General features: G+C 36.7%; 1 protein-coding gene across 1 annotated transcript; it reads left to right on the forward strand.

Annotated features, from left to right (window-relative positions):
* The first annotated feature begins 14651 nt into the window (after positions 1 to 14651).
* LOC131949509 (ubiquitin-fold modifier-conjugating enzyme 1-like) lies at positions 14652 to 15261 on the forward strand. The gene has a single exon (XM_059311402.1). The coding sequence runs from the start codon at positions 14665 to 14667 to the stop codon at positions 15181 to 15183; it is 519 nt and encodes a 172-aa protein (XP_059167385.1). The 5' UTR covers positions 14652 to 14664; the 3' UTR covers positions 15184 to 15261.
* Positions 15262 to 15606: the final 345 nt, after the last annotated feature.

Below are 15606 nucleotides of genomic sequence, written 5' to 3' on the forward strand. Positions count from 1 at the left end.
TTGTGCGTCTGCCGGGAATCAAACCCGGATCTACTGCTTGAAAGGCAACCATGCTGACCTTTACACCACCGACGCCGATGCACATTACCAAAACGAAAAGCAAAGAAATGTGGAATTTAATTGACGAAGTGTGATCACTGATGAGGGTTAGAGGGAAAGGAGGGGGGGGGGGGGTACTTTGCCATTTTAGAAAGTAATGTTTGGAACTGAATCACAGCATTTATTTCACTTTTTGAAAGACTATTTTTGTAAACTGTTATAAAATTGTGTAACCTATTAGTGTTAAAGAGCTCAGCCTATATTTCAGAAAGAAATCGGTATATTAAGGAAAACAGAACTGCAATTTTAAAGAGATGGTTGGGTGAGGGGGTGGGCAAAACTGGTTTGTTTAGGTATGACGACATTTTATAGAAGGTGTGGGGGGGGGGTCCAATTCGGGACTTTTAATCTACGTGATAACGGGCGTTGATGTTATTATATTTCCTAGTATTATTTAAAAAAAATTAAAAATTACGATTCACGACTTTTTGTAAAAGTAAAAATGAAAATTGCGTCAGCCGGGAATCGAACCCGGAACGACTTCTTGAAAGACAACCATGCTGACATTTACACCTCGACGCCGGTACATAGCTACGCTCAATTCCATTCAAATTCAAATCGGATAGTAAATTAGTTCGAAGAGCCTGGTATGTCGGACTCCCAAGTCCCCTACATGATAATGAGCCAGGAGAATTGTCCGCACTAGACGGGCGAATCTCTGTTGCTTGCTCCAAATAGCGTGGGGGAGGAGAGGGGCAATACTGCCGGGAACCAAGAAGGGTTTTGCTCTCGACCCTAGCCAGATGTCTTGACTTTAAGCTGCGGCCTTCACTTGGCTTCGGATGTGTGCCACTAGTCGGACCAAGCTCATGACCCCCCCCCCCCCTAGTGGGTGCGGGCTGGCTAGTGGTAGCCAACAGCAGCTAGAGGTTTTTGATCTGGCCGAGTAGAACTGCTGTATGCGTTCGGCTCTTCCGAAGAGCCTGGTACGTCGGACTCCCAAGCCCCCCACATAACAGCGTGGGGGGGGGGGGGGGGGAGGAGAGTTGCAAGACTGCCCGGAACCAAAAGAGTCCGCCGCCGAATCTTTCTTTTGACTTTAAGCGGCGGCCTTAACGGGGGCTTCGGAATAATGCCACTGGTCCGACCAAACTCATGTCCCCCCTAGTGGGTGCGGAATGGCCAGTGGCAGATAACAGCAGCTAGAGGGTTTTGATCTGGCGAAATGCCCCCCCCCCCCACGATCAAGCTGGGGTACCAGGCGGTAGGACGACGTCCCGCGTCTGGTGGGTGGGGAAGGAAAGCCCGGTGAGAGCCCACGGAAGTAGCGACCGAGGTGGGGGAAACTCTCTCGGGGTTTGCCACACTGAAGCTTGCCTGGCTAATGGAAGTGAACATTCTGAGCCGGTTTCCGTATAAGGAAGGAAGTAAATAAGCCGTCTTTGTTACAAAATGAATATAAACATATAGACAATAAAATTATAATAATTTTTTGATAGGGACATACATGATCTCTCCCCCATCTAACCCTTACGATGTAACGATCTGAGCGAGGTAAATTGTCCTTAGTACAGGGCAGTGGCGTAGCCAGGATCGTCTCAAGGGGGGGGGTTCCAATTTTTACCCGGGGACAAACTTTCGATTTGCACCCCCCCCCCCTCAAACTTTCGATTTGCACCCCCCCCTCAAACTTTCGATTTGCACCCCCCCCCTCAAACTTTCGATTTGCACCCCCCCTCAAACTTTCGATTTGCACCCCCCCCCCTCAAACTTTCGATTTGCACCCCCCCCCTCATACTTTTTATATATACCGAGGGGTCTATGGGGGGGGGGGTTATGACCCCCCCTAACCCCCCCCCTGCCTACGCCACTGGTACAGGGGATATTTCCTGAAAGCACAACAAATAATTTCAACGAGCAGACCCGCTGCGTATCATACGCCGCTATTTAGTTGTTTTTTTTTTCTACTTTTCAGTAATTTATAATTTGTGAATTCGACAGTACCAATGCTGCCACTGAAATATTTGCTTAAAAACACTAACCCCCCCCCCCCCCCCCCCCACGTGAAAGCAGCCTCCTCTTAGTTACCTCCTCTAAGTTTAAAATCGTTTCAAACTACATTATCTGTCCCTAATAGCCGTCACCAAACCCGTCTCTATGATTGTAAAATGTAAACAGCGTGAACCATTGCTCACCAGACCATGTGGGGGGTGGGGGGTGGGGGTGGGGGTGGAGGGTGGTAGCGATAGAGAGGAAGAGAGGGGACTGTAAGGAGCGCTTGCAGCTTGTTTTCTAACGGCTCCCAGAAGAGAATTTTATATATACGAGCCGACCCGCTGCGTATCATACGCCGCTATTTAGTTTTTTTTTTCTACTTTTCAGTAATTTATAATTTGTGAATTCGACAGTACCAATGCTTCCATTGAAAATATTTGCTTAAAAACACTAACCCCCCCCCCCCCCCACGTGAAAGCAGCCTCCTCTTAGTTACCTCCTCTAAGTTAAAAATCGTTTCAAACTATTATCTGCCCCTAATAGCCGTCACCAAACCCGTCTGTATGATTGTAATATGTAAACAGAGTGAACACCGCTCACCAGATCATGTGGGGGTGAGGTGGGGGTGGTAGTGATAGAGGAAGAGAGGGGACTGCAAAGGCGCACTTGCAGCTTGTTTTCTAACTGATCCCAGAAGAGAATTATATATATAGATAGATGATTGTCTAAGTGCAGTCAATTATCTCCCATATTGAAATACAACATTGTTAAAGGGAAACTAGAAACGTAATCTCGTTAATATTTTAATATTAATAAATCGCGAAGTACAATATTATATAATATTTATGAATGTTTACTTTATTAACAAAAACACTATTTGGTTGTTCAATTTAGTAATTGAAGAATTTTGTTTTTGAAATTAATAAACAAAGTTAGTACATACGAAAACAAAAACGCATTGTTTTATTGCATTTTTATCCTTATAAATTAACACAATACGCTTTTACAGGTGGCTAATAGTTTATACATAACGGAGAGCTAATAATTTTTTTTTATAACCTCCAAGTCAACAGCCACAACAAAACAATCGCGTTATCAACAAATATTAACACCTTTATTATAACAAACTTTGTACATTCAATTAGAATAAGAAATTAAAACAAACGTTGTCCTTTTAATAAAAGTTTGTGTTGCTAAAATATGTAATTTCTCATTTTCCATTTTAGCATTTATTTTGGTAAACAAACATTTTATTAAAAAACAGTTTGTCAGCCGAGAATCGAACCCGGATCGACTGCTTAGAAGACCCCATGCTGACCTTCACACAACGACACTATGGGAAAAGATAATTTCTAATGCGCAAATTTGGGTATACAACCTTCTGGTCATTTGCTGACGGTGATGAGTATTCTTACCTTCAATTGGACGTCACACGCTGCTTGGAAGGCAACCATGCTAACCTTTACACCACCGACGCCGATATTAAAGTCTGACCTCCCTTTGACTTATAGGAAAATTAATCAGTAGCTATAGACATACAGCATTATAATCAGTCGTTGGCAGTGATTGATTTGAGCATTTACGTCGTCAATAAACCACGTCACATTTCATGGCGGGCGGAGGGGCTGGCGGAAAATTTCTCAAATCATAAAGTAATGTATGAATCTGATTCTCAATATGTTGGTCGATTTTTTAAAAACTATTTTTGTAATAAAGAAATTCTGCATCATAATATACTCAATGTTGTCGGAGCTCAGTCAATATTTCAGAAAGAAATCAATTTATTAAGAAAATAAATTCTGCAGGGGTGGAGTTGTTAGCATCAGCATGACGTCACATTATGGGATGGGCAAGATGGGGGGGGGGTGGGAAGTTGGGGAAAGGAGTTTTGGGACTATAGGCCTTTATGATAATAGAGTGAAGGTTCTTGCTTGTTGTTGTTTTTTAGGTAATTTAAAATTTACAATAAAAGACTTAGTTGGTAACAGGTGTAAAAATAAATAAAAAGTACGTCAGCCGGGAATCGAACCCGGATCGACTGCCTGGAAGGCAACCATGCTGAACTTTACACCACCGACGCCGATACATAACTTAGCTCAATTTGATTAAAATTCAAATCGGATTGTGATTATTTTGACACTGTTTGCTTCGAATATTGACCTATTTTTAGTCACACTCCTGTGAGGGGGGGGGGGTGGGGGGAGAAACTTCAACTGGGAATTTCAACTTTCTAGAAGTCAACTATTGCCACAAAAACAATGAATTTGTGTAATCTGAATATTGCCTTGTATAAGGTCAACCATAAACCACATCACAATGGGGTGGAGGGGGGTGGGGGGAAGAGGAGGAAGTGGGGTGGGATATAGTGACAAAGTGTTGCCATTGATCAGAGATCAGAGGCGTAGCGAGGGGGGGTGCGGAGCGCACCGGGTGACACCATTATCGAAAGTTTGAGGGGGGGGGGGGGTGCAAATCGAAAATTTGAAAGTTTGTCCCCCGGGAAGGGTCGCTACGCCTCTGTGGTGGTGACACCATTAAGTGCCGCACCGGATAACACCCGACCTCGCTACGCCACTGTCAGAGATAATTGGTAGACAATCGTAGAGCCGGGTTTATTAACGGCTATTAGGGGCTTATAATTTAGTTTGAAACGATTTTAAACTTAGGGGAGGTAACTAAGTAGAGGCTGTTTTCCCGGGGGGGGGGGGGGGGGTAGGGTAGCGGTTGGGGGAAAGGAGGGTGGCGGGGGGTTATCGTCCTTAACAACCTACTGATCGTGTTTTAAAGCAAATATTTTCAGTGGCAGCATTTCTACTGTCAAATTCAAAAATTATGAATCACTGAAAAGTAGAAAATAAAACAACTAAATAGCGGCATATGATACGCCGCAGGTCGGCTCGAAACTTATAATCGTAAATAAGCCGTCTTTGTTACAAAATGAATACAAACATATAGACAATAAAATTATAATAAATTCTGATAGGGACGTAAATAATTTCTCCCCCATCTAACCCTTCTGATGTAACAACCTGAGCTAGGTAAATTGTCTTTAGTATAGGGGATATTTTCCTGACAACACAACGAATAATTTCAATGATTGCCTAAGTGCAATCAATTATCTCCCATATTTAAATATAACCTCATTAAAGGGAAACTGGAAATATTTTCTCGTTATATATTAATTAATACTTCGGTAAGTACAATGCTTATATAATTTTTATATGTGTTTACAGTATTAACAGAAAATAATGTTTGGTTGTTTGATTTAGTAATTGGAGTATTTTTTTTTAAAAATAAGTAAACAACGTGACTACATATGAAAACAAAAACTCGTTGTTTTATTGCATTTTTATCCTTATAAATTAACACGATACGCCTTGTCAGATGTTCCGTACAACTTACTAAATGAGCAGCTGATAATTTTTTTAGACTACAAGTCAAAAGCTACAACGAAACAATCGCACTTTTTTTTTAAACATAACTAATAAATTAATAACAAACTTTGTACATGCAATGAAAATAAGAAATTAAAACAATCTTTCTCTATTTAATAAAAGCTTATGTCGCTGAGATATGTAATTTCCCATTTCCCATTATTGCATTTTTTTTTTTGGTAATCAAACGTTTTATTAAAAAACTGCGTCAGCCGGGAATCGAACCCGGATCGACTGCTTGGAAGACCCCATGCTGACCTTTACACCACGACACTCAATAAGGGAAACTATAATTTCTAATGCGCAAATTTGGGAATACAGCCTTCTGATCATTTGCTGAAGGTGATTGAGTATTCTTATCTTCAATTGACGTCACACACCTTGAAGTCTAGCTGAAGTGTACGTACGACTAAAGACCAGAGCCATTGAACAACTCGAAATAGAGCCTCACTTAGTTAACTAAGTGATTTATTTGAACAACGACGTCGTCGTTCTTGAAAATCAATCATTTACACTTTCAGACGTAAAAACGATGATTTCTATTGACCTATTTGAGGTCAACCAAAAACCACATCACAGTAGTGGGGGGCTAGGGAGGTAGAAAATAAATTTTAAAAATTACTATTCGTCAGCCGGGAATCGAACCCGGATCGACTGCTTGGAAGGCAACCATGCTGACCTTTACACCACCGATGCCGATACACGTACCAACTTAGATTTATTTGAAATTCCGATCGGACAGCGGTTTAATCGACGGTGATTGATTTGAAGATTGACCTGCTAGGTGTCACAAGTCAATGGAAAGCCCCTGAGTCCAACCAGCTCTAATGGGTACCTTACTCACGATATGGAAACTAAAGGCTGCTGGGCATAGTACTGACCACATTATCCCTTCATATGCCGAGGTCAAGTAACATGAACTGTACTTTATCTGCCCAAAAGATCGTTTGATCTAAGGAGGAATCTTAACCAAAAGTAAATCTTTTAAAATGTAATAGGCCTATGATAACAATCATTTAAAAATTAGAACATGCAACTTGATTGAAATAAGGCACTGAATTTAAAAACTAATGTAGATTTTATTTTTTTAGTATTAAAATTTAAATCAACAATATTTTGATAGGCAAATCGAAAAATTCTCGTAAATAAGCCGGGGTTTGTTACAAAATGAAAATAAAAATATAGACAATAAAATCATAATAATTTTTTATAGGGACGTAAATGATTTATTAAAATATCTGCGAACGAGAACATAAGACATCACCCCTATCTAACCTTTATGATGTAACAATATGAGCGAGTTGAATTGTCTTGAGTGTAGGCAATATTTAAAGTATAACATTATTGAAGGAAAAATGGAAAATTATTCTCGGTAATATTTAATTAATACTTCGGAAAATACAATGCTTATGTAAAGTTTTTAAGTTTACGTATAAATGAAAAAAACATTTTGTTGTTTAATTTAGTATTAAGAGTATTTTTGTCCAAAATTAATGAATAAAATGACAATATAAGAAAACAAAAAAGCTATTTTTTTTTTACATTATTATTGTTTAAAAGTAAACGATACATTTTAATAGACGTTCGACTTCAGTATGCAATGGTCAACACTTTGTTTTCATCTTCAAACACAACATACATTCATAAAAAAAAAAAAGTTAACAGCCACTACAAACAAAGCACATCTCAATTCATATTAATAACATTACTAGTTAAATAACCAATATAAAAACCTTTAAAAGAGCAAACTTTTAGAATGCAATGAAAATAAGAAATTAAAACAAACTTTCTTTTTTTAATAAAAGCTTATGTCGCCTAAATATGTACTTTCCCATCTCCCATTATTGCATTTATTTTGGTGATCAAACAAATAATCAGAAGGTTCAAGGCTGTAGTCCCAAATTTACGCATTAGAAATTATCTCTCATATTGAATGTCGATGGCGTAAAGGTTAGCAGTCGAAAAGGGTTCGATTCGTGGCTAACACATTGATTTTTAACATTTATTTTTTTATTTTTTATTTCCAAATACTATAATGGGAATTTTAAAATGTTGGTTAACATACATGAAAACAATAAAGTTTTGTTGAACGTTCAACCTACAGATAATTTTAAATTTACCTCATTTATTTAAATATTTGACTGTTTTTATTTATCTTTTTCTGCTTATCTGTCAAAATCATCGTTTTTTAGTCTGAAAATGACATTTGAGAGATTTGTGGGGAAAAAAATTAAACCCTGCCATTTTTAGCGTAGACCATGTCAAATGTTCACCTTAGTCCAGACTAATGTTAAACAGTCTAAGCTCAGTGTATTCCCGTTCTAGTGTTTGTTTTCACCAGTTGCCTACTTTACTAGATCACCTTCAACCGAACAAAAAAATGTCCGTACGTCAAGAGGGTCATCCAATGGTGAAGGACAAATGATCTCAAGACAAAATATCTCAGGACAAATGATCTCAGGACAAATGATCTCAGACAAAATATCTCAGACAAAATATCTCACGGACAAATGATCTCACGGACAAAAGATACCAGGACAAAATATATCAGGACAAATGATACCATGGACAATTGATCTCAGACAAAATATCTCAGACAAAATATCTCACAGCAACATTTGAATAATGTGTACGATTTTAGTTGATTTGAAAAAAAATTACTGACTGTCAATATGGTTTTGTTCACTTTTCTACGCATAATAATTGTGAATAAAATGATTTTGTTAAACTTATCAAAGCATCAAAAGATTTATTAAACTTAATATTTGTAATAGCATTTGATTTGAAAAAGTAAAAATAAATTTTTAGTCTGAGATCATTTGTCATGGAACCCATCCAAGATACGACGTCACGATTTAAAAAAAAAACGATTTTACAACCACCTCTCCATTATGAAATATGGTCCCAAAAACGCAGTCCTCAATCCTCCACTGTCACAAATATTCCCAAAACGTCAGCCCCCACTACCCATTGTCACATATAGTCCCAAAAAGTTAGTCCTCCATCCCCCATTGTCACATATAGTCCTAAAACGTCAGTCCTCCATCCCGGCTAATGCAGTCACAACTCAGCCTATACCCCCACTATGCCTGCGAATCGAAATTTAAAAAAAAAAACATCAAGTTATTTCTTAAATATATTACGAGCTTAATCAACTATAAATATTAAATTTTAGAAAAACATCCTTTTAAAAGCGAGTTACCAGCTCAGTGTGAAGTTTCAAAATTAACTTTTTAAATAAAAAGTGGTCCTCATTTCCTGAACCCCACTCCACCCTTTAGCCTTAATCAATGGAAACATTTCGACACCATATTCCACCCCACCTTCCCCCCCCCCACCCCCCCACCCCCCGTTGTTAGTTAGTTTATGGATGACCCTACACAGGTCAAATTCATCGTTTGACATCTGATAGTGTCAATAACTGACTTATACAAAAATGAAATTTCCAGTTGAAGTTTCTCCCCCTCCCCCCAGAGTGTGACATGGTCGATTGAGGACTACAAACAGGTCAATAGTCAAATCAATCACTGTCAAATTTATCATTAGCCAATCAAAATTTAATTTTTTTAATTGCATAGATCAAAGATGTATCTCCAAATAGATTGAACATTCTTAACCCTGTCGTATACGCAGTTTCAAGTATAGAAGACGTCTTGTAATAAACCGGGAGTGATCTCCCCTAAACTTTCTCGAATATTCTAATATAACACTACGGGGGATGGCAACTCGGGATATAGACTTCTAGACATGATTTTTAATCCATTTTAATTACTCAAATTTTTAAAAATAGAATATAATCTCGTAGAAAAAAGAAATGCACACCAAGTGAACGCTAAATAAAGATGTGCATAATAGTGGGCAATATTATTAGTACTTTATAAATTTACATGCGTTTTTTGAGAAATCGGAAATAGCGTAAATAAGTACTTCCGGTCAACGGAAATTACTCAAAATGTAACAAGGTAGAGAATTAAATCTTTTACTTACATGTGAAATTTCATTTTTTCTATCTGAAATAGTACTCAAGTTATAGGCTTTTGAAAAATTCAAAGTAGGAAAAGTACCACTTCATGTTATCGGAAATCGCTCAAAAGTTGATACGGATCAACAATTTTGATAAAATACTTATATATGAAATTTCATCAACCTAGCTCTAACGGTACTCAAGTTATCGTGTTTACACACGGACACACAGACAGACAGACAGACAGACACACAGACATACGGACAAGATTGCAAAATTATGTTTTTGCGAATCAGTGAGGTGTAAAAATCTCGATTTTTTTTTTGCACGATTACAAGACTTTCTCTATACGTCGTATAAACGAGAAAGTAAAAAAATGTTAAGTGTCTGCTTGGAGTATAGTTATTAGTACCTACTAAGGCGTATCGTATTTATTTATAAGGATAAAAATGCAATAAAACAACGACTTTTAGTTTTCGTATTTAGTCACCTTATTTAATAATTTAAAAATTAAAATACTCCAAATGCTAAATTGAACAACAAAAATGTTTTTGTTAACAAAAATAAAAAATAACTCATAAACATGATATAATTATTGCACTTCACGAAGTATTAATTAATATATTAACAAGAATATATTTCTAGTTTCCCTTTAACAAATTTATATTTAAATATGGGAGATAATTAACTGCACTTAGGCAATCATTCAAATTATTCGTTGTATTGTTAGGAAAAAATCCCCTAAACTAAAGAAAATTTACCTAGCTCAGATTGTTACATCATAAGGGTTAGATGGGGGAGAAATCATTTACGTCCCTATTATAATTTTTTTGTCTATATGTTTATATTCATTTTGCAACTAAGACGGCTTATTTACGATTATATGTTACGTATGGTTTTAATAGACTTTTAATTATCAGGTATTTAATGTTATAAATCATATTAGTCGACTTACGAATGTATAGAGTAAGAAGAATTTATCGTTTTTTATTCATATTGGAATTATTCGATATTTTAACAATACAGACATTATACACGGAACATACAATTATGTTGTCTTGCAGTTTTCAATAAAGGTTTCAGGCTAAACTAATAATAGTTGCAAATACGGGTTTAAACTTTATTTGCATGTCATTTATTCCACAACCCGTACCAGTCTTACTTGTTTTATGTTTTATCCAATAATTTGTAAAATTTTAGACAAGTCTAATTTTATCAGAAGCGTTAGACTGGAGTGCCTAGAGGAAGAGGAATGTAGACAGGCCAAGGAAATCCTGGAGAAGGACAATAGAAGAGGCAAGGGTTGCCGGGCTTATAAAGAGGGCTGTCCAAAACCGAGTACGGTGGAGACGTGTGACGTCAAACAAAAGTAATATTACTCAATCACTGTCATCAACGGATCCGAACGCTTTAGAATTGTGCTTTAGCATTTTAAATGAAAGGTTACATTTTACAAAAAAAAAATTTAAAAGCGAGTTAACAGCTGAGTAGCAAGTTTCAAAAATTATTTTTTTTAAAAATAAAAGTGGTCCTTACTTCCTGGACCCAACTCTACCCTTTAGCTCTGATCAATGGCAACACTTTGTCACCGTATTCCACCCCACCTCCTCCTCTCTCCCCCCCCCCACCCCACACCCTAAACATTAGTAAAGGTATGGAATGGATACTACTGTGACCCACGCTTTTCTTTATAGTTATTTAAATAGTAGTCTCTAATTTATTTTCTACTTTTTAGTGCATTAGTCCATAAAAGCTTGTTATTAATACGTTTGTTTGATATTTTTTTGTCTACAAACCCATCCCCCACTAGAGTGATGTTGTTTTTGGCGGAACTCAAACAGGTCAATAGAAATCATCGTTTTTACGTCTCAAAGTGTCAATGGTTGGTTTTTAAGAACTTGATCTTTTCAGTGGTGTATTGACGAGGTCATTGTTGAAATCAATCACTTTGGTAACTCAGTGAAGTTCTATTTCTAGTTGTTCAATGGGGATGAAATAACAATAAAGACACACCTTCGTATCAAGGTGACCACCCGCTTTGATAGCAGAGACGCCTTTAGGGAAAGACAACCGCCCTCCATGGACAATACAACTAGCATCTAATGTCAATAGTTTTGCGTAGGTCACCCCTTAGTGATCAGGTGACAAATGCTTATTTAAACGACACCGGTCATCACATGTCGTAGTCTGCATGCAAACAAAACAGTATTAATGGTGCTTACTCAGCTATGGCTCATTAGCTACCTAGCAGAAAGGTTTTAGGACATTATTTTCTGGTGAATTTATGTTTATTAAAGCCATAAGTGGAGCAGCAGGCAAAGAGATTTGGAAAATGTGAAATTAGGACGCATGTTTTGTTTAATTTTTTATATTTTAAACGGCGTTTTGTGATAAATCAAGTTTAAACCATAACTATAACCCCCCCCCCCCCCCCCCCCACTATTTGTGAAACCTTGGAGTTACGTTTCACAAGTCTTTTGAGTAAAATAGACCAGTAAAGAATATTATTAGCCATTTTATAACTTGATGTTGAAAACTGAACAGTGAACAATGATTTAGTAAATGAAACAGTTTCTGATTTAATTTTATTATTGTTTATTGTGTACATAAAACATCGCGTACAAAACAACCCAAATCATGTTAAAAAACGTGTAATACTGTTTAGTTTAGAAAAATTAGTATCTATGTACATCATTAACTATAAGAAATGCAGTTTTCTGAACAAGTTATCTTTTGCAATGTAGAGCAGTGGTTCTTAACCTGAGTTCGATCGAACCTCTGGGATTCGATGAGTGAGTCTCAGGGGTTCGGCGGAGGTCGAGACACAAACCCGACTCACGATTGTAATGTGTCTATGCTGATCATAGAACTATTATAAAGGGTTCGGTGAATGCGCATATGAAACAGGTGGGGTTCGGTACCTCCAAAAAGGTTAAGAACCACCGTTCTAGAATGTGTATATAGATGGTTGCTACACCATCTTTTAAAGCTGATTAGAAGTTGATTAAATGTACTAAGAAGTTATTGATGTAGGGCAGGGGTCTCCAAACTTTTCAGTCCGAGGGCCGCATTAACTATCAAATTTCAGTTCGGGGGCCAGTTTCTTCCAGAAATGTCTTTGATTTTTCTGGGTAAAGTGCCTCCGCCATCATCAACTAAAGGTTTTTCCGTGGACAAAAAGATCTCCGCGGGCCGGATGAGAGGACATCGCGGGCCGCATCCGGCCCGCGGGCCGTAGTTTGGAGACCCCTGATGTAGGGTACTGATAGCTGTTTACTTTTATGCCACTTCGTTCAACAGTTTTGTAATGTTTTGTATTTATGTCAAGTAAAAATAATACAAACTCGAGAAAGTTGGGCTAGCAGTCAAGCGCTCTTCCACCTAACCAGGTATCAGGTATTTAATGTTTTTTTTTTATAAATCATACCAGTCGACTTACGAATGTATGCAATACGATGAAGTTATCTTTGTATTCATTCTTATTGGGATTATTCGATATTTTAACAATATTGACATTATATACGGACCACAGTTTTTTTTTTTTTTTTTTTTTTTTTTTTTTTATATTTATTAATTCAATTGTTTTAAACATTTAAATCAGTAATAATAATTTATTTGATAGATTTTACACAGCATCAAAAGACATGAACATCAATTGCATATATAATAATCAAAGGGAGAAAATAAAATGGCATAAGAACTAGACTAAAATAAGGTGTGCAAACTAGGTTTCTCTTGACTGCTTAGTTTACTGTGCTCCGTCCTTAACTGCAGAGTTAAGGACGGCTGCAGTTAAGGACGGAGTCAAAAGTTCACATTGTAGCCATCCATGGACCGAAATAGAAACGACCGTGTGAGAAGTGTCTCTGTAATACACATTCTGATCTATCATTCTAAAATTTAGCATGAAGCCTATCTTTATTGAAAACTGCAAGACAACAAAATTGTATGTTCCGTATATAATGTCAACATTGTTAAAATATCAAATGATCCCAATATGAATGAATAAAAAGACAATCTCATCTTACTTTATACATTCGTAAGTCGACTTATAACATCAAATACCTGATTATTAAAAATCTATTAAAAAAACAATACATAATATATGATCTTAAATAAGCCGTCTATGTTACAACATTAATATAAAATATAGACAATAAAATTATAATAATTTCCTGATAATTAAAAGTCTTTTAAAAACCATACATCTATATATACAATTCTCTTCTTGGAGACCATAGAAAACACCAAGCTGTAAGCGCGCTCCCTACCACCCCCATCCCTACATGGTCTGGTGAGCTGTGGGTCACGCTAAATGTTTACATTCGTAGAGCCGGGTTTAGTAACGGCTATTAGGGGCATATAATTTAGTTTGAAACTATTTTAAACTTAGGGGAGGTAACTAAGTGGAGGCTGCTTTCCGGGGGGGGGGGTATGGTAGGGGTTGGGGGAAAGGAGGGGGGGGGTTATCGTCCATAACAACCTACTGATCGTGTTTTAAAGCAAATATTTTCAGTGGTAGCATTGCTACTTTCAAATTCAAAATTATGAATTACTGTAAAGTAGAAAATAAAACAACTAAATAGCGGCATATGATACGCCGCAGGTCGGCTCGAAACTTATCATCGAAAATAAGCCGTCTTTGTTACAAAATGAATATAAACATATAGACAATAAAATTATAATAATTTTTTATAGGGACGTAAATAATTTCTCCCCCATCTAACCCTTCTGATGTAACAACCTGAGCTAGGTAAATTGTCTTTAGTATAGGGGATATATTCCTGGCAACACAACGAATTATTTCAATGATTACCTAAGTGCAATCAGTTATCTCCCATATTAAAATGTAAACGTGTTAAAGGGAAAATAGAAATATATTCTCGTAAATATATTAATTATTATTTCGGGAAGTATAATGCTTATATAATGTTTATACGTGTTTACTGTATTAAAAAAAGCAATGTTTGGTTGTTTGATTTAGTAATTAGAGTATTTTGTTTTTAAAATCAATAAAGAACGTGACTACATATGAAAACAAAAAACCCTTGTTTTATTGCACTTTCATCCTTAAAAATAACACGATACGCCTTTATAGTTATTATACAGCTTGTGATCAAGAAGCAGCGAATAATACTTTTTTAGAATACAAGTCATGGAATTTCAGTCTATTTTTTTTTTTTTTTTTTTTTTTTTTAAAAAGAAAAAAAAAGGAATTTCAGTCAATACACCATGGTAGACGAAGCAACAAAATCAACTTTAGCCAAAATTCCTCTGTTAAAAACCAAAGCCGGACCACGAGATGGTGATTTGTGGATACCAAGACTCAAGGAAGAATACCAAGCATTAATACAGTATGTACAAAACAACAAAGAAAGTGATAATGACTGGCTTAGGCTGGAGTCCAATAAAGAAGGAACTAGGTGGTTTGGCAAATGCTGGTACATTCATGAGTTACTCAAATATGAATTCGACATTGAATTTGATATTCCAGTGACATACCCTACAACTTCTCCTGAAATAGCTATTCCAGAGCTAGATGGAAAAACTGCAAAAATGTACAGGGGAGGCAAAATCTGTCTAACAGATCATTTTAAACCCATATGGGCACGTAATGTTCCTAGATTTGGTATTGCACATGCTATGGCCCTTGGGCTTGGACCATGGCTGGCTGTGGAGATACCTGATCTAATACAAAAGGGAGTTATAACACACAAAAGTATACTTCAAGATCAACCTGCTTTAAGTTGAACTTGGTGCATTTAAAAGATCCTACTCTTCTTTATTTGTCATAAAAAGGCATTTTAATAAAGTAAAGGTTACTGCTAAAAAAAAAAAAAAATTAGAATACAAGACAACAGCCACAACAAAACAATCGCACTTTTTTAATCAACATAACTCGTATATTAATAACAATCTTTGTACATGCAATGAAAATAAGAAATTAAAACAAACTTTCTCTTTTTAATAAAAGCTTACGTTGCTAAGATATGTAATTTCCCATTTCCCATCGTTGCATTTTTTTTTGGTAATCAAACAATTTTATTAAAAAACAATTCGGTAGCCGGGAATCGAACCCGTATCGATTGCTTGGAATACCCAATACTAGCCTTTACACCACCGACACTTAATATGGGAAAAGATAATTTCTAATGCGCAAATTTGGGAATACAG

This window comes from Physella acuta, unplaced genomic scaffold, assembly GCF_028476545.2.
Source record: "Physella acuta isolate Inbredline_101_S28 unplaced genomic scaffold, ASM2847654v3 ptg000699l, whole genome shotgun sequence".
Taxonomy (NCBI): Eukaryota; Metazoa; Mollusca; class Gastropoda; family Physidae; genus Physella; species Physella acuta.

Bases quoted from the DNA above. Each gene is read 5' to 3' on its own strand.
- LOC131949509 (XM_059311402.1), top strand. From the start codon at position 14,665: ATGGTAGACGAAGCAACAAAATCAACTTTAGCCAAAATTCCTCTGTTA.